Consider the following 26089-nt stretch of genomic DNA (forward strand, 5'->3'; position numbering starts at 1 on the left):
TTTTTATTAAATAACAAAAACATATGTTATAATAATAATATTTCTATGATTTAGGATATATTATTATAAATATATAAATTTTTTTATCATAAATATTTTATAGTGTGTCATGAAAATATTTTTAGATACTATCATAAATTAGTTAATAAAAATACAGAAAAATTTTGTAGTTTTTTTTTTGCACATTAAGTGATTGCAAATTAATAAATTGATGTGAATTTATGTAAATGATAATATTTTGTTAGTTATTTGCACAAATAAATATTATATACATTTTTATACATAATATATTAGTGTATATATATATATATATATATATATATATATATATATGTGTGTGTGTGTGTGTGTGTGTGTGTGTGTGTGTGTGTGTGTGTGTGTGAGTAAATGTTTAATCATAATATTTTTTATAGCCCTGGTATTATATTCCCATTCACAGTAGTAGTAGTAGTAGTAGTTGTAGTAGTATTCCCATGAATAGCCAAATATGACTGAGCTCTCTGTGTGTTTGTGTCAACAACCCTATCTTAACCCTATGTTTGTATGGATGGACTGTATATAAGTATACAGTAATATGAGTCAGAGCTTCGCTGTACCGAAAAGCCGGTAAGACTTCAGTGGATGACTATATAGACAACAGTGTGTTTGTTTGTATGTATGTATGTATGTATGTGTGTGTGTGTGTGTGTGTGTGTGTGTGTGTGTGTGTGTGTGTGTGTGTGTGTGTGTGTGTGTGTATGTGTGTGTGTGTGTGTGTATGTGTGTGTGTGTGTGTGTGTGTGTGTGTGTGTGTGTGTGTGTGTGTGTGTGTGTGTGTGTGTGTGTGTGTGTGTGTGTGTGTGTGTGAGAGAGAGAGAGAGAGAAAGGACAGCCTCTGTATTAGCACTGGTAGGTCTGCGGTGTGTATATTGTATAAGGTTTCCATAGAGAAGTGGTCTGATAGTGTCTGATCCATAAAAACTTGTGTTTTTAATGATATAATGCGGGAAAACATTATATATATACTGTATATATTACACTTGAAATACGGTTGTGGTGCACATGTATCAAACTATACTATGCGTGTAAAAAAATGGTATAATACTGTATAGTTAACTATAATAGTTTAAAAAATAATGGTTGTGCCACAGATTTACGAGTTAATTACTATTAACACATTCATTAATATCGTGCATACCTGTGCAATGAGCTTACAAGTTGATAGATATCACATTACTCAGTACAGTACATGTGCTAATTAGAGTGTTATATATATTTACATTATATTTACTATAATACAGATTTTATTTGAAATTACTTAAACATAAATAAAATAAATTTCATTGAAAATTTTTGAAGGAATTTTTTTCAAAAAAAAAAATAATTTATAATGTTTTGCATTTTTTATTGGTTGCAAACTTTTTGTTGTTGTTGTTGTTGTGTATATAATGTAAATTATAAGTAAACAAATATATATATATATATATATATTTATTATTTTTAGCAAATAAAATGTTGTCTCAATAGTAGTACGTAATCTAAACTATATGTATAAGAAAAAATATTATTACTTATACATTACATAAACAAACATTTACACATGTATTATATATTAAAAAATATATATATTTATATAATATAAAAAATTATAATATTCAATAGTATAAAATGTTTTTCAAATTTTTATTTGTGCATATATATAATATGCAAAACTTGGGATCAACAAATATATTGCACAACTTATATGAATATTTTTACATATATATTTTAGGGGGTGGGGTGGGGTAATATGTCACAACTTGTATACTCCCTGTGCTCTCAAACAGTACATCATTAGGGAATTTTTAGTGCCTAACCCTAGTTGTTGTATATGCACCAACAAAATACAAACAAACAAACATATAGCTTATCAATGCTTACTAATTAATTGCAATTATTATTTAAATTAAAGCATGTATTTACATAAACTGTGTCTATGATGATGATTATTATTAATAGCCCCAGTGATGATTAATTAATTAAATTTCAATTGGCACACATATAACACAACTCTTTTATTTAATTATTTTGGGTAAATACTTGCATATGACGTGTGTGTGTGTGTATGTGTGTGTATGTATGCTTGTATGTATGTATGTGTGTGTGTGTGTGTGTGTGTTTGTGTGTGTATTTACAGTATGTGTGTGTGTGTATTTGTGTGTATCTATGCTTGTATGTGTGTGTGTGTGTGTGTGTGTGATTCAGTACACATTTAAAAATGTGTGTGTGTGTGTGTGTGTGTGTGTGTGTGTGTGATTCAGTACACATTTAAAAAAATTAGGTCCCTGTCCAATGCACGTCATTTAAATGACAAGTCTATTATTGGTAAATTAATTGGGAGATAAAATCATCAAAAAAAAGTAAGAAAAAATAAATAAATACTTTTTTGTTGTTAAAGTTTTTCATGTAATCAGTAACAACAAAAAACTATGTTTCAAAATTTTAATTGATAATTAGTAGTATAACTTTCAACATCAACATTATAATTATATTTATTTAATTTATTGATAATAAAATAAAAATAAATAATTTTTATTTTATTATTTTTTTAATACTAAGATTTAGTACATTTTTGTAATTTCTACGGAAAAAAAGTTCACTTTAAGTACAAATTATTTTATTTTTACTTATAATTTTTGCTTTATATTTAAATATCATTTTATTGTTTGGTTGCTATCAAACAAACACCAAAAAATCGTACGATTTATCGATAGACTAATCATTAATATACAGTATTATTATTATGAAAAACAACACATTGTCTCGTATTTTTTTTGCTATTATTTTTGTTTGTTTTTTTATTGAATATATTTTTATTCAAGTTGTTAATAGTAGTAATAAAATTTATTATTATTATAACTATTAATATAATATATTTATAGAAAATAAAATGCATAAATTATTAGTATAATATTCTCTAAATGATTCTCTAAATGTACTATTATTACAATTATTATAAATTATTATATCATTATTTTTTAGTTTAAAAATAGCTAATAAATTTATTTATATTGTGAATATGCAAATAGATAATGATAATTAAAAATGTTATTCATGTACAATAATTTAATTATTTATAAATAAAATGATAAAGTTTAATTATTTTAATTTAATCCAATTATTATTTTATTATTCTTATAAATTATAACCTATAATACATATATACTGTATATAATTATATTTTTTAAAAATATTATTAATATCACACTAGTTTTTATTGATTAATTATTTTAAATGTTAATTTATAAACTTTACTAATTAAATAAACTAATTGCTAATTGTATTAAATTACTAACAAAATTATAATATATTTGTATAATTATTATAATTATATTATATTTAGAAATATTATCATATTTTTACAAAATTATATTGTTTTTTATAGTTTTTAAGCACCAAAGTTAGGTTTATTTTGAATATTATGTCTATTATTATTATGATTATTGTTTGGTTTTTTTCTCTGTAAATAAAAGTAAATAAAACATAATTTTAATTATATTTATAACTTATAAATTATTTTAAATGATTTAATTATTATTCACAATATATATATATATATATATATATATACTGTATATATATATATATTAAATAAATCTTTACTAAAAAAACATATTTTACTCACTCTTCTTAATCGTTGGCCAACTCTTTGAGGTTTTCTATGTTTTCGTCTTCTTTTGGATTTTTTTCTTTTAAATCTATTATTATTATTATCTGAATAATATTTTTTTAGCAAAAAAAATATATAAAAATAAAATTGTTTAAATAAATTGCACACAAAAAAAATTAATTACTCGTTAGTGATGATGTCTGGGTAACCACAACAGCTGCCTCTGCTGCTCCCGATGGTCCTACAGATGCACCGGTAGGTAGTGGCGGTCCGGGTGTGGGTCCTTCCGATGGCTCCGGTGGTGGTGGATGTGGTGGATATGGTGGCGGCGGCGGTAACGGGTGCGGCACTGGTATTATACTATTAGGTATACATGGACAACAAATACAAGTATTTTTGTAGGCATTTAGCCAAACAATTTGACGACAAACACGAATACATTGATTTTGATTTACATTGATTATAATTATTGTTAAAATTAAAAAATATTGTAATTTTTGCATAACTTTTTTATATATAAAGAATTTGTTATTTTATTTTTTTGTTTTATAAATAATTTCAAACTATTTATATGATATTTTACTACTAATATTATTATTATTATTATTATTAAAGTTAATAACCGTTTAATATACAGTATATCAAGATGTAATACAGAGATATATTTTTTTTATTGATTAACTTAAAAGTTTTAATTCATTTTTATATATATATAATTGAGATTAAATAAACAAATTGAAATGTTTAGTAAATTATTATTATTTATTATTATTTTTTAATACATACATTCATCTTAATAAATTAACAAAAAAATTAAATAGATGATAAATTATAATGTAAATAATTTTTTTTAATAATAATTATTATTATGACATAAATAGTTTTATATATTAATACAATATATTATAATATTATATAAATGTTATCTAATAAAACAATCTTTAATAATAATAATAATAATTTGATCTATAAATCTAATAAAAAAATATTGGTATATTTAATTCAAAAAAGCTATTTAAATAATAATTATTATTATACAATATTATATAACATCAATAATTATTATAACTTAATGTTGAATTAAAAAAGTTATATAAAGCAAAACTGTTGTATTAATTGACAATTAATATCACTCTTTAATCGATAGGGCGGCCGCTTCGGGATCAACTGCAGTGACATTTTTGGGCTCGCATTTGGTCCACGAAATGGTAACCAATTGGCAGACAGAGTTCATACTTCGCATCTCTTCCTCAAACTTGTCCATTGACTCCAAACCGCAATTAGATATAATCAATGGAAATATACAGCTCTGGTACTTACGTACGGAACAGCAAGTATTGAGACCCGTGTCCTCATTGAACTCAATCGACTGGCGAAGCGGTTCAAAACATTTGGTCACTCGTCGCGAATCGCGATACAACATCTTCAGACATGACTCGTCAATACAGCCCTCGCCGATGGCCGACCCAGGGATCAGATGATGTTGTTTTTGGCCGATTGTTGGCAGTGTTGTCATACTTAGCCATATTAACTCCAGTGTTATAAATATAGCAAATATTGATTGTTTAATCATTATTATTATTAACAAATAAATTTTTTAAATTAACACTATTTAATAAATATATTTATAAAAATTGAATATATTTTTAGTTTGTTTGTTTCACACATCTAATTCTAATATTTTTTAAAAATGTTTAGTTAGCTAACAATATTTAAAATATCATTATAATTAAGTATTATGTTATTATTAAATACCATTAAAACAATAGGGTATATATATTGTATTCAATTGTAATATTATATAAAAAAATATTTTAAACAATTATATAATGAGTATATTTTGTCTTTGAAGACAATATTATATGATTTAAATATTAATGAATTAATCCTTTTTTTTTAGTTGATAATAATAATTATTTTATTAACATTAAATTTTATTTGCATCAATGTTAATTAAACAAACAAAAAATGCCAATTAATTAAAAATTTTAATTAATAGTTTAGTAGTTAGCCTTACTTAGCAATTAATATGTTTTATTTTTTAAAAAAACTTAATTATTGTTAAATATTTAATCAAAATCTATGTCAATGTTTGACTTTTGTGAATCCATATTGTCTTTAAATAATAATAATATATGGCTTTTATATGGTTATAATTTTGTATCACTTTCACCATTGTTTATATATGACATTGAATTTTGTATCAAACTTTATCATATTTTTTTTAAAAAAATTTAATTATTAAATGTGTATAAATTATTTTTCAATAAATATTTAACATTATCTATTTTTATATTCAAATAATACTCAACTTTTACTTTATTTTATTTGATAAAATAATTTTGTAAAATATATTCATCACTATTATACTATAACTATTGATATATCAATAACTTCCTATTTAATGTAACATTTAGTAAACATAATATTCAATAATTTTTTAAATTTTTTTTTGTCTATTTGTTAAACAAATTTGTTTGTTTGTTATATTGATATATAAAACCTGTTTCATATACACACAGGTATGTGTTTTGTTGACAAAAAGTAATAAACAATTTTCAAAAAAATAATTTTTTTTGATGCACTATTAATCGCCAAAATAATAAAAATTTAGGTCATATTAAAAAAATATAAGTTCTTTAAATAGAAATATATTGATATAATTTTTAGTTAATTTTTTATTTTTAAAAAAATTATATTAAACAAAATAACTAGTGATTATTTACCATGATACTTTAATATATATACTGTTCGAATGCAAAACTATTTTCGCTTTATTTGCATATTATTAAATTTTATATAATTAAAAAACTATACAGTATATATTTATTGTCAAATATATAAGTTATAATTATTAAGTAATTAATTTAATACAATTTAAACTATTAATACTATGATGACTGTACAGATTTTACTTGTTTTTACATGAATTTAAACTAGTTATTAATAATATCTAAAAAAATAAAATGATTATATATTTGTGAAATATTAGTAAATTAATATTTATTTTAATATTAATGCAATTAATAACTAAATTAATGCAATTTAATAATACTGTTTAATACTGCTTATGTATTATAAAAACTATATGTTTATAATAGTAATATTGATGGTTACATTACACAAAAGTTTAGGTGATTTCAAACGGGTTTGCTATGTTAGACCTGAGCCCGAACTACCAGTTCATCGAGCAATTAGCGACAAACTGTGCACCCATTTGATCATCGGTTTCGCTATCATTGAAAACAATGTCATTCGTGTCGATACCAAAACCGGTAGTTTTATTAGCTATTGTAAAGCCCTACTGAATGTCACCAAAACCACCGGTGCCAATGATGTACAGCTGATGTTATCGATTGGCGGTTAATATATATATTTATTATATAACTTTTTTTAATTAAATTATTTTTGATTATAAAGATTTTATTTTTTGCAGTTGTTTATAATTTTATTTTATTGTCTGTTTATTTGTCAACTCAGGCGGCAATAATGATCAGGGCTTTCATCCGATGTCGTCTACGCCTACCAATCGCCGACAGTTTGCTATATCGGCACTGGAAATAATGCTAAAGTATGGACTCCATGGCCTAGACCTGGATTGGGAGTTTCCCGCTTGGGGTAACACTTACTATGAGGACAAACAAAACTTTTATTTAGTTTTAAAGGTTTGAAAACAAAAGTTTTTTATATATAAAAACAACTTTCAAAACAAACAATACTAACATTTTTTTGTTTGTTTTGTTTCTGTGATAACATTTAGGAGTTACGGGAAATATTCACAACATTTACTGTACAAACATCGCGACCACCGTTGGTCATAACAGTAGCGTTGGCCGCCCAGTACACCATCATTGAAAGGTCATACAATGTACCGGAGCTTATCAAATATGTTGACTTTATTAATCTAATGGCTTACGACTATTATGTCTATCACTGGTACTGGCCGTTCATCGATCACAATAGTCCGCTGTTCGGCCGACGCCGTACACAACATTTGTTCATATTTGGTACACTCAATACGGACTGGTCGGCCAACTATTACAATCGGTTAGGTGTACCAAAAGATCGTATTATTATCGGTATACCTACCTATGGTCGCTCATATCAACTAATGTTTCCGTGGTATCCACGACCCGGTAGTCTGGCATTGGCCAGCAATCAGGACATGTCGTTTACAGAGGTTTGTCGTTTTTTGAAAACTCCCGGAACTACTGTCGAATGGGATCAGGAATCAGGTGTTCCGTATGCCTATCGGGACAATCAATGGCTGACGTTTGAGAGTCGTGAGAGTGCGGCACAAAAAGTTGAATGGATTATCCGAAACGGTTTCGGCGGTTCAATGACTTTCAGTTTGAATGCCGACGACTATCGTAACGAATGCTATGATAATAGTCAGCCGTTTGCCATACAGTCAGCAATTAAAGAGATTTCACTTAAAATGTTGTCATAAATATATAAATAATTATTTATAATATCCTATAGTCAGTCATAATAATAATAATAATAATATTTTTTTATATCACATATTATACATAATATATCATAAATTTATATTTATTGTCACATTTTTTTAATATCATTAATTTTCTCCATTAGTTTATTTTTTTTTACATTATTGTTATATTTTATATTTAATTATTATTATAATTATCTAATTTTATCAAATTATATTATTATATGATTTAAATATTTTATTATTAAAAATTTTCTTAAATAAAAAATGTTTTTACAAAAAATAAGTTTATTCTAACATTTTTTTTAACCATATGAACAATCATATTCAGTATTATTTAATTGTATTAATTTTTTAATAAAACATGAGAAATAATAATAATAATTAAATTTTAACTTATTCATATTTTTTTTACAAAACATTAATCTAAATAATTTATTTATGCTATCTTAATTTGTATCTATTAAAATTTATATTTAAATAGATTTATAATTGTTAAATAAATTTAATAAATATATATATATATGACTATTTGAGTAGTATGAGATATAAACTACACGAACGGTTTCTATTGGCTACTCCTCAAAGACTTACTTAGAGGGGGAGCAAGACAATAGAAGCATGTTTATATTATTGTTTAGGATATTTCATTTATATATATATATATATTATACGATTTCAGTTACAGTACATCAAACAGTAAGAAATGGCATTCAATTTGATAGCTCTTTTAAATTTATAGATATTACTCTCTTTCTTTTTGATGGCACTGGTATGTCATCGTAGAAAAAATAATAGCCATTCCTTGTGGTGTTTCCATTAAAGTCACTTGTTGTTGTTATTATTACTATTATAATATCAATATACTATGATATTGTTGTTTCTATTGTTAATGTCTACTACTTTCCGATAGGTTTTACTACTACAGTTATAAACAAAAATTTATAAAATATAACAACAAAAAACATTTTTATATTAAATTAAAAAAAATTTCTGTAAAGACACGCACATTCTGAATATATATATATATATATAGTGTATCGCCAGTAGACACATCATGTGGCCCTGGGAGCGTATCGATGCGCTGTTTGTACACCGGTATTCACTCCAGTTGACGATTAGGCGTTGACAGGAACGGTCGCTATTTTGAAATTAAATAAAACGTTTAGTTAACGAAAACACGTGTAAGTTTTTACTTACTTTTACCGCCGATTTCCAGATTATTTATGTTGACCATCGATTGTCAGTCGATAGTCACCTCAATTGGCGCAGTCGCCGAGATCTAATAATCTAACGAGAATTTCGTCAACAGAAACAACAGACACGTTTTTGTTCATCAGTTGAGTAGCGAGAGTGACGACGACAACAACAGTGCTATTAAAAATATTAAAAATAATAACGAAGAAGACGGACGAAGATAACGGCGACTACGGATCACAAGAAGGACGACGACTGGTCGAACCTGACCTCCCAAAGTCTGACGATATGATGTTGGCCGAGGAGTTGGAAGCCGTATACGTGTCGGAGGAACCGTTTATGATGGCCGCACGCGACGAATACGAAGACAACGTTGTCGAGATCTGTGTCGCCAAACTCCAGACAACATCTCAGACTACCGGCCGGCGATCTATCACGTCGTCAGCGACATCGGTCCGTGTTATCGGCAGCGGCCGGTGATTGCGTTGCCCTACGACAGAGAACTCGCCTATGTCGTCGTATGGCATATTCGTGGAGTGAGTTCCGACGCGGAAACAGTCGACGCATAGGTGGGCAGAGTGCTAATGACCAGAGATGGCAGAGAGACCACATGTGGCTCTGTGAGCGTATCGTTCCGCTGTTTGCGCTCCCGAAGTCACTCCAGTTGACAATTAGGCGTTAAGGAACGGTTGCTATTTTGAAATAAAGTTAAACGTTTAGTTTACCAAAACACGTGTAAATTTTTACTTACTTTTACTGCCGATTTCCCGATTATTTGTGTTGACCATTGATGGCCAGTCGATAGTCATCTCAATGTATATATTAACAGCAAATATAATATACAACATAATATAATCTATTATATATTATATTTCTATTATAAATTAAAAAAATTATATGCAATAGGTAATATTTTAGATAATTTACAATACAATGAATATAAATAATAATGAGTATTTGTAATTTTAATAATTATATATTTATATACATATTTTATATTTAGTTAGATTATATACACAATAATAAACTTAAAAATGTGTTAAGAATTATTAGTTTTAGCAAATGAGTATAAATGTACATAAATTTATAGAGAGAAAGAGTGAGAGAGGGAGAGATAATATATAGGAATGCAGTTAAATACAACACATGTGGAATGTAATACCTGTACAGTCCAATACAATAAACCTGTATTGTATTATTCCCTCTCTATTGTTATTATTAACAATAGAGAGGTGAATACGATATATTTGTGCATAAACTTTTATAAAATAGTAATATTAATACTGTATTTTCAATGAATTCAAATAAAGTTTTATTTCAACAAAAACTACTTTACGACTGACAATTGATTTAAATAGTTTTTATAAATTAAAAATATATTTATTAATGTTTTTAAATTAGAATATATCCTACATATAATATTAAAACCTTAAAAAATATTAAAATATATAACATTAGTATAAGACAATTATACGTTTGTTGTGTATTATTTACTATTGAGACAGGTAACACAGGTAAGATGAGGTGTAAAAAATAAATAAAATAAATATTTTGTAGTTTAATATTTTTTATTTATATTAAACAAAGTATACAAATTATTTTTTTCAGTTTTTAATTGTTTGATAAAATAAAAATCAGTATCGATGCCATGAGTGTCCACTAGTTTGTCTTTATGCCTTTTTTAAACCAATCAATGTGTGGACATAAGGAGCAATGATATATTTGTTGTTAGTTACTAAAATTGTAATAAGTAAAATTAATAAGTAAAAAGTAATTGTTTGATTGACACAAATTTGACACAAACTTTTCCAAGTTATATAGTTGTAAAGATTATCTATAGAAATAATACTTTAAAATTAATAAAAAACAAATTTATTTTTTATCTGATACTACTTTTATCTGTCTCAAAAGTATACAATAGATAAAACATACGTTGTATATGAATAGTATATATTAAATATATGCAAAGCTATAGATAAATAATATTTGAATTTTTATTAAAATTTTAATGTTTTTCTTTTTATACAAAATAAAATCTTTAAATACTAAACAGTTGAAAGACATTCTGTATAATTGGGACCTCTTTAATGACATCAGAAAAATGTTTGAAAATAAGTGTCGCTTTTTATTGAACATTAATTATTATAGTGATCAGGAAGTGAAGATGAAAGTATTTATAAAAATTTTATTTATAAAAACATTAAAAAATTTTATTTTGTTTAGTTATTTCAACAAATTAAAACATATTTCCAGATGGCATTATAAATGAACAGTCAAGAAAATTCAGGGTCACATGCATTAGAATTTCTAGTATTGAGAATCATGTCAATACTCAATCAGATGCAGAGACTGTTATAGATGTCACAAATGTAAAGCCTGACCTAGAGATTGAGGCCGCAGTCAATACAATAACGCCTTCAGCCATACCAATAGATACAGATATATTGTTAGCATTAAAAGCTATAGCGACTACTTTAAGCTCAATTACGCCATCGCACTGACCAAAGGATCGCCTTATTTATCAAAAATCAATTATGCGATACAAGTGCTCGAAACGGAAGGATTTTTTTAAATATATATGGAATAAATAGTTTTCAAATAATTTACTCACTTTTGGTCATCTATTTTATTTTGCTGCCATTTTAAATTGCTAAATAGCAATTGTATTTATAAAAATTATGTAATTTAGTGTTTTAGAATTTTTATTTAAATTTACAATTAACATACAAATTTCCAATGATAATACTTTTTAATTAATAATTAAAGGTATAAAAAAACAAAAATACAAACAAATATGTTATAAAACAATGTTTTATAACTTAAGTAATAATAAAAAATTTAAAATAATAGGTGTCATTACATGAAAATAAATGTCGAGGACATGGCATAGGCTCGGCAGGCATTTGGCTAATTAGGATCTATTGTTTATGTCTACCATTTTTAAAACCCTGGTTATAATAGATAACTCAATACTTAAAAAATTTGTTGAACATTGAAATTTTAATTTTTTCATTTATTTAATACACTATGAAATGATTAATTTAATTATTTTAGTTTTTTTTTAATTATAAAAAAAATGTTTAACTAACTTATTATTTTTATACAATTTCAATATTCATCAATAGATTATCGGGTATTTGATTGTTATAAATAGTTAAATCAATTTCTAGTTCATTATTCCAGTTATTTTCAGATCCCATATGAAAATCAATTGTCTTTTTCGGGAAACTATTTGCACAATCAATCAGAGCATCGATTGTCTTATTAGTAATCAGTGGTCGACCATAAAAATTAATTGTTTGAATATGTTTTGAACAATTCCTAACTATTAGGCAAACACTTGAATCGGTTATTTTGTTTTGACTCGAAGGCCAGGTATGTAATTGAAATCTTTGCAAATATTTTAGTCCTGCAATATAGCCAATGGATTGATCAGTAAATTCAGTGTCTGAACAATCAATGATTAATGTCGACAAATGAGGCAAACAATTATCAATATTTGTGAAAAAGTTTTCAGTTATCAAATTTGTTGTAACCCTTAAATATTTCAAACTATTAGACATTGATTTCAAACAGCACTCGACCCGACTGTCCAATTGAATGGATTTATTTAGACCATCGTCTAGTAATTTAATATCAAAATGTTTCAAATTATTAAAACCCATATTAAATGATTGCAATAGTTTGCCGACATTTTTCAAATTGTTGCTAAAAATAGAAAATTCAAAATAAATTAATTGATAACATGTTTGCGATAATCTGGTTATAAAATCGCTCATTAATATCATATCGTTGTCATCGATGGCCTCAAATGCTAACTGCAATCGCTTAAGACATGTAAACTTTAACAACGATTTCAGATAACAGTCCAACTGTTTGTCATCGATACGAATGGCCAAAGTTGTGTCCAATCGATACAATTGTTGGCAATAGTTTGCGCTAAAATTATGAAATACCGGCAAATCGACCGATTGGTTGACCAGAATATCTGTTATATTTTGAAGTGACGGCAAATAACAACTATTGTCGGCGTCAGTGATATACTCCAAGCCTTTGAATCCAAAACCAAATGTTTTAAACTTTTCCAGTTGTTTGCAATGACATAACAACTTATCCAAATACAACTGTCCAGAGGATCGGCAATCAATTTCTAACTGTTTTAATCGATGGCCATATTTATCGCCAAACCTATAGAGATCATCGCCAGACAGTCCAATGATATCAAACTTCAGGCGCCGTAGTTTAGGACAATATTTACCGATTATATCCAATACTTCGTAATCAGTAAAACACACTAACTTTACGTCTTGAATGTGTCGATACTTTTTCAGCATTTGTTTTAAACTATATTTATTAATACATCGCAAACTATAGGCATCGGCAGCACCGGTATTAAAATCCGTTATTACTATTGGCTCAAGTAGTTGATCCAAATTATCCAATGCATCGTCAAATGGCCAACAGTCCAACTCCAATGATGTCTGTGTAGTTGTCACTGATTTCTGGAACCGTTTTGATATACATTCATAGTTTAGTTTATCACTAAACGATAGATACGATACAATTGTATCAAACAAGTGGTCATCAAATCTATTGAACGACTGAACAAACAGTTGTTTGTCATTCAATGTATTACTATTACTACTACTACTACTCGTTGACAACATTTTTGTTATAATAATTAGTATTATAAAATTAAATTGTTTTTTTTTAAATATTTATATTACTAAATTAATTAAATACTTGACAAATACATAAAATAATAAGTTGTAATAACATGTATACAATATTTCAATCGATAACTTATTAATATACTGTAGATAATATGTAGTACAATGTATAATATATTGAATATAAACTTTATGTTGAAAATTGCTATATTTATTGCAATATAATTTTAGTATACAATTGATATATTGATATAACGATTAATTATATAATGATTAAACTGTTAAATATCATAATACTTTATATAAATACAGTATTTAGCAAACCATATTTTTTTAAGTATAGGTAATCTAATGTTAACGTAATAGTAGTGTAAAAATACAATACATTGAATAATATACTGTATTATTTGGATTGCATAATGTATTTGTAAAAAATATATGTATTGCTTTTTACATACCTGTGCGCAATTGCATTGCTATAGTAATTATTTTTTTAAGAAAAAAGATAACACAGTATAATATACCGGTACTACAGTACATGTATATAGTAAATGGATAAAAATAAATTGAAATTTATTTTAAATGAAAAGCAAATATACTGTATATTTTGACAACAAATTTCCTATTAAATGAATTTTATTTTATAAATAAACAAAATTTTTAAAAACAAATTGAATGATTGACTAAAACCGAAAAAGTCTTTATGAAATGACACCATTTTTTTTCTTGTCGACCAAATTGAATGATGTGTTTAATTTGGTAGTTCTTCTGCTAATTCTTTGGCCCTCTTGTGCGCCGCTTCTACAGCACCGGCCACTCCTGAGGCGACATCTGCTTTGTCGAGCACATGGATGCCATAAATGGCGGGTCCAGATGGCGAAGTGCAGCTATCCTTTAGCTCTGACGGATGTTTACCCGACTCTAGTAGCGTCAGTGCCGCGCACTGTACGGTTTTGGCGGCAAATTTTGTAGCCGTTTGACGATTGAGACCCATCTTGAAGGCGCCGTCGGCCAGAGAATTGATAAAATAGTAGACAAACGCCAATCCGTTGCCTCCCAGAGCACAGGCCGAGTCCATCTGGCTTTCGGGTATGTACTCGAGCTTCGATATGGTTGACAGCATATCCCTTATTAGTGGACTACACTTTTTGCTGTCCGGTTCCACATCGATGGCAGTAATGCCCAAACCATAAGCACAAGCAGTACTGATGCTTAATCTGTGCATTTCGATCATATACTTGTCCGGGTGTTCGGGATTCAATAGACACGCCCGGATTTGATCCAACTTTACACCGCTGACCAGCGATAGCACATACAATGGATGTTTCATATTTGGTATGAAATTTGTGGTCAACGGATGCGGACGCGAACCACCAATTTTGTAGCACTCTTTGATAACTGAGCCGTGAAAACACAGGAATACTATATCGCAGTCATATTTGGCGAATATATCGTAATTCCGTTTCGTAATGTGACAGCCCTTCTGTTTGATGGTCTCCAAGTTTTTCGTAGTCTTTGCCGACACATGTATGCGCTTTGGATCTACTTTTCCGTATTGAATTAGACCGCGAATGATGGCATCAGCTGTCTTACCGGCGCCGAGGAAACCGATCTTCGCTTCCGACAGATCTACCTTTCCTTTGCGTTTAGTGCTTGACTTTGAGCCCGACTTTGATTCCTTTGATTCCTTCTTCTCCTTCTTTTCCTCCTTTTTCTCGTCTTTCGAATCAGTCTTTGTCTCTTCGGCGGGCTTTTCGTCCGGCTTTTTGTCTTCCGGTGCCTCAGCTTTCGGTTTCTCTTCGGTTGGTTTCTCTTGATCTGCCATTTCTTGTAATTGAGAAAAAACAACGACTGAAACAAATGAAGAATTCAATTGATTTTTTTTGTGGTGGTTTTGAAACAAAATTATCCAACGGTTTGATTGGTTTTGAAATTTGAAAAAAATATAACAATTTTTTTTCAAAAAAATAAATAAAACATTTAATTGTTGTTTTCACGAGAATTACTGATTCAATCATTATTTGTTAGCAATTCACGAGACAATCATTGATGAAGTATTTGTCATTGAATTTTAATGTACTGTTTATTATTATTAACTACAGTATAAAACAATAGCCAAATAAAAAATTTTAGCTAATTTTTATGATAAAATTCAATAATAATATTCAAACAATATATGAATTACTTTATAAGTATTTTTTTATTTGTTTGTTTTTTGTGTTTATATCTTAACTTTGATGTCTTAACAACAATAAGTTGTTTTATCAAATGTATGGATTAATTATTGATAATATTTTCTAAAAAAGTATAACTAAAATTATATACAGTTTACAGTATAATGTGTTTATTATTATTTTAAAAATAAAAAAATAAAACATAAATATTATACATACTGTAAATGTTTGAAATATTTTGAAACTTTTATATTAGGTTAATAAAAAAAGTGATGAATTATTTTAAATTGTATACAATTTTTCTATGTCTATCATGTGTTAAACATGTAGTAATTGAATGTCAAGATTTTGTAAAAGCTATCGAAAAAAGTGCGGCACTGGTAGCTAAATATCGAAACGATGAGTCGATTCCCGGTACTGTCATTGGTGTCCACTATAGAGGTCGTCCGGTTTGGATACAGGCCTACGGCTATTCGGACATTGAAAACGATGTCAAATGCGACATCGATACTGTTGTCCGAACGGGTAGTGTTACCAAAGCTATGGTTGCGGCACTGGTAGCTAAACTAGTGGAACAATCGAAAATTGTTTGGGACAACAATATTCACGACTATTTACCGACCAGTGTTTTCCCGATAAAACAATGGAAAGGTAGCTAAAAATAAATGTATAACAGTTTTTTTTGGTAATGTTCGTCTCTTTTTTTTTAGGAGAACCCGTTAACATAACTGTCCGTCAATTGATGTCAATGACTGGCGGTATCCGAAGTACTGAGGAATTACGTGACTTTCGCCAACTACACGACTATCACAATGTAACCGAAACGTTAGCCTATTTTGCGAGCGACCAATTGGTGGCCAAACCGGGCACTAAATTCTTCTACTCTAACTGGGGATGGCATGTAATCGGAGCGCTCATGGAGTCGGTTACCGGTCAGGATTTTGAGGTACTAATGAACTCACTGTTCGCTGAGTTTGGTATGAACTCAACCCGACTGTCCCGACAAGAGTTGGTCATACATAAGCGCGCCGAACAGTACTCGCGAGTCCGCAGTAATGATGACCAGAGTAAACATTGGACATTAAGATCTGCCCGAATGACACAAGACTTGGGTCGACCGCTGCCGTGGCTACCGATGGGCGGTGTTATCACTAGTGTCCCCGATTTGCTTGTTTTTACCGATGTTATGCTTAAAAGCTATAGTAGTAGTAGTGATGGTAAATCAGAAAATTTTTTTGTTATTTATCTAAACTATATATTGATTATCCCAAAAAACAAAAAAAAGGTTACCTCAAACCGCAAACCGTACGCCAACTGTGGACACCGGGATTAGGCCATTACGGTATGGGATGGTTTGTCGGCAACTATACCCAACCATCAGTCAATATCGCCGAAAAACTGTACCAATATATTCATTATTCGGGTTTAGTGGCCGGCAGTGTAACCACCATTGCATTGATACCTGAGTTGAACATATCGGCGGCAATGGTCGCCAATATGGGTGGCATTGATTTGGACGCAACGGTATTATCGGTGATCAACCAGTTTGTTGCTGCCATTACTCTATAGTTTTAGTTCCCGGAGTATTAGTTATTTGAAATTATTATAAATTAATATTTATATATAACTCATACTAATAATAATAATAATAAACATCTTTTATGAAAAATTATTTGAATTAAATAAATAATAATAATTTAAATAAATAATTTTCTATAACTAAAACCATAGGACGGAATAAAAACAATTAATTAAAAAAATATAAATCATAAAACTTTAGTCTCTCTTTAATATAAGTATTGAGAAAAGTGGAAAAATCTAAAAATAAATTAATAAATATTATTTAACAGTTAAAATATACTGTACTATCTGTCACAACCAGGGTTTTAAGAAAATAAATGCCTGCCCTGGCAATGCCCAAATAGATGCCATAAATGCCTGGCATTTTGGGCATCTATTTTATTTGCCTGCCAATTTAAATTGCTAAAAAGCAACTGTATTTATAAAAATAATGTAATTTAGTGTTTTAACGTGTTAATTAAATTTACAATTAATTTACTTATTTCCAATTATATTACCTTTTAATTAAAGGTATACAAAACAAAAATACATGCAAATATATTATAAAAACAATGTTTTATAAATTAATTAATAATATAAAATTAAAATAATAGGTGTCACCACATGAAAATAGATGCCCAGGGCATGGCAGAGGCAGGGCAGGCATTTGGCAAAATTGGCATCTATTGTTTATGCCTGCCATTTTTAAAACCCTGGTCACAACATAATATTTGCATTAAAAAAAACTTTAATTATTGTTTTTGTAGGGAAATAATGAAAATAAATCAGATTTGATTATCAGTCTGTTATCTTGTATTTATTTTTAAACTATTATAACTTATATTATAAGTTAAATATAGTATATTTAGCACACGTATAGGTAAACTAACCAGTGATACCAATAATTGAAAACAATTAATGATAATAACATTAGATGCAAATTTTATTTAAACATTTATTTAGTACTCAACTGTACTGTAATAATAATAATAATTATTATTATAGATTAAAATTTCACGTAAATTTTTTATTCAACAAAAATTAAATATACATTTAATTATATAACGTATTTTAAAATAAAAGATATAATAATTGATTTTATGTTTTTTTTGTTGTTGAATGAAATCTGTTAACCACTGAAATTTTATTGTATAAATTTAAAAACACAATTTTGTTTATTTGGGTTATAAATTATTGTTAACTAAATTGGACAGTCAGTTATCAAAACAGTCAGCCAGTCTACCATTTGCTATCCCACCTCAATCCCACCCCATCTACCCGTCCAATGTGTTTAGATTTTTGTAATTGGTGTTGGGCTTACGTTAGCGGACATCGTAAGGGTTCGTTGTCGTCCTCTTACGGTAGTGATGGACGAGATAAAAGAGGACAGAGATTATCATTGTTGGCCAGGGCTGCACAGATAACTCATACAACAAACAGTGTACGCGTCAATAGGAAAGTTGTGTCCAGTTTGCCGACCCGTGAACAACAACAACTCGATAAGATTGATTGGCCAATAGAGTGGCGCTACGCTTATAGTCGGCCGTTTGTCGATGTGTCGCCAATTACCGAAACGATATTCTTGTCGAGTGCCGGTGCCGTCAATGTTGACAATGTACGCGATTATGATATCAAATGTATAGTTAGTGTAACCCACGAAACACCGGTGCTTGCGATCGACGGCTTGGAGTTTATCAGAATTCCTGTATGTTTTTTATTGAACAAAAAAATGATATCAAATGATAATAAGATTTTTAAAACCAATTGTCTCATCAATTTACTGGTCGATTGGGATATCATAGGTTGAAGACACCGATGAAGAAAATATTGGCCAATACTTTGATGAACTAAGCGATAGGTTAAGCGCTTTGAGCGCCAAAAACTCCAAGTCTTTGATTCACTGCCAGTTCGGCAAAAGCCGAGCGCCGACTGTTGTCATCGGTATTGTTGGACAACAATTAAAAATCAATCAATCAATCAATTAATTGATTAAATTTTTAATTGATATGTTTTCTTCGTTTTTCATTATTATCTGATAATAATTAGCACATCTAATGAAATCGCATCGTATGTCTCTTAACGATGCATTTGATTTGGTAAAGACTAGACGTCCGTTCATTGGCCTCAACGACGGTTTCATCAAACAGCTGATCCAATACGAACAACGACTGTTTGGCCATCAGTTGACAAATGTGGCGACAATTAAACAGAAAAATCGCGATAAAGAGTCGTCTAAAGTATGGTTAGCAAAGTATGAGAGTTATGTATAATATGTATGTAATATACAGTATATCACCGCTCAGTTAGTTTTTTTTGTTATTGTTATAAATAGTTTTTATACATACCATTACCGTATAATATCGATAATATACCATATGATAACATACAGTGTTTTATACATTAATCTAACTTTTGAAAGACTAATTTCATTTTTATATAAAAAAAATTAATTTAAACATTTTAATTGATTTTGTTGTTGCTGTTGCTGTTACTGTAAATAGTGTATAACTTTTAATAATTAATAATTTTCAATACATATATTTATAGATAATAAAAAATTTTATTTAAAAATAAAAAACATTTATTGATAGGATCTTAAAATTGAAATCAAAACTAGAGTTTCAAAAGTCGGTTGGTTTTTATTTATAAACGTCAATCATAACGACAAATATAAGATTTTTTTTTTTTAAAGTTATGATTCAGTAAATAATAGTTAATTTAAGTATAGGCTGTATTACAGTAAATGATTGGAAAAAAATATTAATGTAATTTTTATAAACTTTAAAATAAAAATATAGTATTTCAAAAATATATTTATAGATACTATATATTAATTTATATATCATATTAATGTCTAAATATAGTACAGTATTAACATATGTTTGTAATATAATAATAATTGTCGTAATAATATTATATTATTAAGAATTTAGAGAATATATTTTATTTGCAATTTCCTCTATAAATTATTATTAGATTAATTTCATCTATTAATCAAATAAATGCTTAAATAATTTTATATAAGATAGTCTATAAAAATATTTTAATAGTAATTATAATTTTTTTTTAAAATATGAAATTTGAAGACTTACTCAAAATTGTAGGCGATTTCGGTATTTTTCAAAAACTATTGATCACATTGTTTCTAATACCAACGTCGACATTGATTACACTATACGACTACTTGTTTATGTTGGCCACACCTGACCACTGGTGTTATGTACCACAGTTGGCCAACTTATCGTCAAATTTACAAAAACAACTAATTAGTCCCGAAACTGTTGGTCAGGGATTAGTATCATTAGACAGGTGCCATATGTATGATATTGACTATGACTTAACTGATTATTACAACAACACAACAACAACATCAATAAGTTTAGCGTTTAATATAAATAATATAACAATTAAAGAGTGTAATAACGGTTGGGTTTATGATAAATCAATGTTTACATCAACGGCAACCACACATGTATAAGATTTTTTTGTTTAAATTGTGTTTATTATGTTATAAATTGTAAATTATTTATTTATTTAATTGTTAATTTATAGTTCAATTTGTTTTGCAATAATGCATATTATGTAAGTATTTTGTTATCAATAGGAACCATAGGACAGGTCATCTTAACTCCAATTTTATCATCACTGACTGATTGGTAAATAAATTATAAATATATTTTTGTATTAAGTTTTATATCATATTATGTCATGTGTGGTATAATATTTTTAAATTATTTTGATATGATATTACAGTAGTTTAATGAAATTTTGTATCATTTAATGATGAATATAAATAATTTGTAAAATATGATATTATTACGCTTAATAAAGATTATAAAAATTATTTTATATATAATTATATATTTATAAATATAAAGGATTGGTCGGAAAAAATCATTATTGATAATCAATATAATCATTGTATTATCATTTATATCACCCATTGTTTTACGCGATTATATTAGTTTTGCAATTTGTCGGTTCATTTGTATGGGTGTTGCAGTCATTTACTATCAAATACCATATATTATGTGTCAGTATGTCATATAATTTTATTTTTATTTATAAATAAATTTAATTGAAATTTTTATTTTAGGCATGGAGTTTGTGGGAATTGACTATCGATCCAAAACATCCAGTCTCTCATCACTGGCTTATTCTGGGGGCAGTTGTTTACTACCACTAGTTGTCTATTTGACAACTGGTAACTGGATATTGTTGGCTAGTTTTCAATTAGTCGCAACACTACCTATGTTTATAGTTTGGAGGTTTTAATAATTTACCAATTTATCAATTTATATATTTGATAAAAAACTATAAATAATAATAATAATAATAATAATTAGATATTTACCTGAATCTGCTTCGTGGCTAATAACTAAGCGCCGATATACCGATGCCTACAATGTTTTGGAAAAAGTGGCCAAAATTAATGGCAAACAATTACCAAATGATTTTATGAATCAAATTCAAGTATAAAATTATACTTATTGTATATAAATTTAAAATTTAGTATTAATTAATAATTTTCAATAAATTTGTTTTCAATAAAAAAAATCAAGAAAGTGGGCCAAAAACAGATGGAAATAAAATGGAGTAAAAAAATAAACGACTCGTCTCTCGACTTTCTTCGAGTACCAGAACTAAGAAAACAAACCGTTATTTTGCTAACAATTTTTGTGGCAAATGTTATGACAAATATAGGATTGTCGTTGAATTCACTTAATTTTCACGCAAACGAATTGTTAAACTATTTTCTTATATCATTGGCTGACATACCGGCCCTATTGTTGGGCTGGTATCTGATTGAGAGCCGACTTGGCCGTCGATGGACCAACACTTTTGCTATGTTATTGTGTGGCATAGCGTTATGTATACCAATATTGATAGATCCATCACATAAGCTATTAATTACCGTCCTATCGATGATTGGTAAATCGGGAACCGCTGTCTCGCATATGATTACATATCAACAATCGGCCGAAATATTTCCGACAACTCTGAGAAGTGCGGGAATGGCTATATGTTGTACTGTTTCGTCGTTGTCATACATCTGTATACATTATATATCATATTTGGTAATAAATTTTATTTTTCTTAGTAATCCTAATATAAATTTATATATAATTATGATTGAAATTTTAGGGTAAATATGGACTTTGGATTCCATTGTTTATAATGGGTTCGGTTTGTCTAATAGCTGGTCTGGCCTCTAGTTTTCTACCCGAAACATTAAACAAAAATTTACTGCAAAATAGTGCCGACAGTAAAAAATTTGCTAAAAATAAGAAATATTTTTCGTTGGCTAAAACCACTGTTAAAATCAGTTTAAAAACAGCTAATAAAGTGTCTCTATTAGAGACACCGATATCATAATGTAATCAATGGGCAAAAAAAATATTCACAGTTTTCAATATTTTACTGTAATATTATAATTTTCTATAATATTTTTGTTATTAAATTTCAAATACTTATCCCTAATTTATAAGAAAATAACTATAACTATAACTATTAATATTTGAATTTCTTAGTTAGATTTATATATATATATATATAAGATTATATATATTAAATATTTATAAATGTATTGTTTTAGTTATAAAATTAAATTAGTCATAAGTTATATAGAAATCAATGACACTACAAATTTTATTAATTTAAATTTTATACTAAAATTGTGTGCAATTATAAACGTTGAGTATAAATTAATATTTAAAAAAAATAATGATGCAGCTATTATGTAATAGTTAATTAAATTTATGGCTATTAATTTGTAAATAGAAAATTATTTGCAAATTATTATTATTTTTTGTTGTAATTAGTTTTTATGTAAAAAAGTGTATTTCAATATCTAATTAAACAAAAAATAAATGTATATAAATATTAACTTCTTGAAATAAACTAGAAAATATGTTTTTATACTTATTAAGCATTTATATTCAAGGTTACATACTGTGTGTGTGTGTGTGTTTATATCATTTAAGATATAAAATAATTATTAATTAATTAGTTAATCAAAATTATCAATTGTCTAAATATGATTTCAATAATAATAATAATAATATATTTTTCTAAACAAGTATTTAATAATTTATAAAAAAATAGTTTATTATTAAAAGACATGGAATTTGAAGACTTACTCAAACTTGTCGGCGATTTCGGTATTTTTCAAAAATTTTTGATTACATTTTTTCTAATACCAACGTCGACATTGGTTACACTATACGACTACTTGTTTATGTTGGCCACACCTGACCATTGGTGTTATGTACCAGAGTTGGCCAATGTATCCGCTGATCTACAAAAACAACTAATTAGTCCCGAAACTGTTGACCAGGGATTGGTATCATATGACAGGTGCCGTATGTATGATATAGACTATGACTTAATTAACTATTACAACAACTCAACAACACCAATAAGTTTAGCGTTTAATATAAATAATATAACAACTAAAGAGTGTAATAACGGTTGGGTTTATGATAAATCAATGTTTACATCAACGGCAACCACACATGTATAAGATTTATATTATTGTAATTTATTTATTTAATTATGAATTTATATTTATAGTTCAATTTGGTTTGCAATAATGCACATTATGTAAGCATTTTGTTATCAATAGGAGCCATAGGACAGGTCATCTTAACTCCTATTTTATCAATATTGACTAATTGGTAACTAATTTTAATTTATTAATAATTTTTCTATTAAATATTATATATTATGTGCCCATTATATATATATATATAATGTTAATCTCAATATATACTGTTAAAAATTTATATACATCAAGTTTATACACATCAAAAAAAATTATAATATAATCTATATATATATATAAAGGATTGGCCAAAAGAAATCATTTTTGATCGTCAATATAATGATTGTATTGTCATTTATATCACCCATTGTTTTACGCGATTATATTAGTTTTGCAATTTGTCGGTTCATTTGTATGGGGTTTGCAGTTATTGACTATCAAATATCGTATATTATGTGTCAGTATTATTATATTTAGTGTTATATATCGGTTATTTATTTTTCAATCAAAAAATAAATAAATAATAATTTTCTAACCAAATTTAAATGAACTTTTTTGCAGGCATGGAGTTTGTGGGAACTGGCTATCGATCCAAAACATCCAGTCTCTCATCACTGGCTTATTCTGGGGGAAGTTGTTTACTACCAGTAGTTGTCTATTTGACAACTGGTAACTGGATATTGTTAGCTATTTTTCAATTAGTTGCAACACTACCTATGTTTATTGTTTGGAGGTTTATAATAATATATTATTATTATTATTATAAAATTAAAATGTTTTATTTTTGCAAATTTATTAAATTATAAATAATTTAAGATATTTACCTGAATCTGCTTCGTGGCTAATAACTCAACGCCGATATACCGATGCCTACAATGTTTTAGAAAGAGTGGCCAAAATTAATGGCAAACAATTACCAAATGATTTTATGAATCAAATTCAAGTAAACTAATTAATTAATATTTTTTTAAATAATTTTTGTCAATTGTTTTCGACAACAAATCAAGAAAGTGGGCGAAAAACAGATGAAAATGAAATCAATGCAACAGAAGAACGACTCGTATATCGACTTTCTTCGAGTACCAGAACTAAGAAAACAAACCCTTATTTTTCTAACAATTTTTGTGGCAAATGTTATGACAAACGTTGGATTATCATTGAATTCACTTAATTTTCACGGAAACGAATTGCTAAACAATTTTCTTATATTATTGGCTGACATACCGTCCCAGTTGTTGGGCTGGTATCTGATTGAGAGCCGACTCGGCCGTCGATGGACCAATACTTTGTCTGTGATGTTGTGTGGCATAGCATTATGTATATCAATATTAATAGATCCGTCCAATAAGTTATTGATGACAGTCTTATCGATGATTGGTAAGTCGGGAATCGCTGTCTCCCATATGATTACATATCAACAATCGGCCGAAATATTTCCGACAACTCTGAGAAGTGCGGGAATGGGTATATGTTCTGCTGTTTCGTCGTTGTCCGACATCGGTATACCTTATATATCATATTTGGTAATAATTTTTTTATTAATTTAATAATTAATATCTAAAACAATATACAGTATATATATATATATATAATTATCATTGAAATTATAGGGTAAATATGGACTTTGGATTCCAATGTTTATAATGGGTTTGGTTTGTATAATAGCTGGTCTGACCTCAAGTTTTTTACCCGAAACACTAAACGAAAATTTACCGCAAACTACTGCCGACACTCAAAAATTTGCTAAAAATAGAAAATATTTTTCGTTGGCTAAAACCACTGTTGAAATACTTAATAAAGAGTCACTATTAGAACCATTATTATAATAAAAATAAATTATATATTTATAATTTAATATCAATA

General features: G+C 27.7%; 5 protein-coding genes across 5 annotated transcripts; 4 read left to right on the forward strand and 1 right to left on the reverse strand.

The window, feature by feature from the left end:
- Positions 1-6737: 6737 nt before the first annotated feature.
- LOC128962745 (acidic mammalian chitinase-like) lies at positions 6738-8090 on the forward strand. The gene is made up of 3 exons (XM_054309146.1): positions 6738-6990; positions 7109-7293; positions 7389-8090. Exons 1-3 carry the CDS (start codon positions 6738-6740, stop codon positions 8076-8078), a joined length of 1128 nt encoding a protein of 375 aa, XP_054165121.1. The 3' UTR covers positions 8079-8090.
- Positions 8091-14572: 6482 nt separating this feature from the next.
- Positions 14573-15892, reverse strand: LOC128962230 (pyrroline-5-carboxylate reductase 3-like). Its single transcript, XM_054308591.1, has one exon. The coding sequence runs from the start codon at positions 15771-15773 to the stop codon at positions 14700-14702; it is 1074 nt and encodes a 357-aa protein (XP_054164566.1). The 5' UTR covers positions 15774-15892; the 3' UTR covers positions 14573-14699.
- Positions 15893-16362: 470 nt separating this feature from the next.
- Positions 16363-17753, forward strand: LOC128962312 (serine beta-lactamase-like protein LACTB, mitochondrial). The gene is made up of 3 exons (XM_054308687.1): positions 16363-16773; positions 16833-17339; positions 17408-17753. Exons 1-3 carry the CDS (start codon positions 16395-16397, stop codon positions 17689-17691), a joined length of 1170 nt encoding a protein of 389 aa, XP_054164662.1. The 5' UTR covers positions 16363-16394; the 3' UTR covers positions 17692-17753.
- A 1046-nt stretch (positions 17754-18799) lies between these two features.
- On the forward strand, positions 18800-20027 carry LOC128962408 (dual specificity protein phosphatase 14-like). Its single transcript, XM_054308780.1, has 3 exons — positions 18800-19387; positions 19485-19623; positions 19729-20027. The coding sequence occupies exons 1-3, from the start codon at positions 18968-18970 to the stop codon at positions 19950-19952; spliced, it is 783 nt and encodes a 260-aa protein (XP_054164755.1). The 5' UTR covers positions 18800-18967; the 3' UTR covers positions 19953-20027.
- Positions 20028-20755: 728 nt separating this feature from the next.
- LOC128962746 (beta-alanine transporter-like) lies at positions 20756-26052 on the forward strand. Its single transcript, XM_054309147.1, has 12 exons — positions 20756-21098; positions 21779-21950; positions 22029-22155; positions 22245-22715; positions 22828-22948; positions 23802-24199; positions 24256-24359; positions 24529-24683; positions 24788-24959; positions 25043-25169; positions 25234-25749; positions 25837-26052. The coding sequence occupies exons 1-12, from the start codon at positions 20756-20758 to the stop codon at positions 26050-26052; spliced, it is 2922 nt and encodes a 973-aa protein (XP_054165122.1).
- Positions 26053-26089: the final 37 nt, after the last annotated feature.

This window comes from Oppia nitens, unplaced genomic scaffold (genome assembly GCF_028296485.1).
Source record: "Oppia nitens isolate AA-2021 unplaced genomic scaffold, nextdenovo-longstitch-racon4-pilon3 scaffold6_pilon_pilon_pilon, whole genome shotgun sequence".
Classification (NCBI taxonomy): Eukaryota; Metazoa; Arthropoda; class Arachnida; order Sarcoptiformes; family Oppiidae; genus Oppia; species Oppia nitens.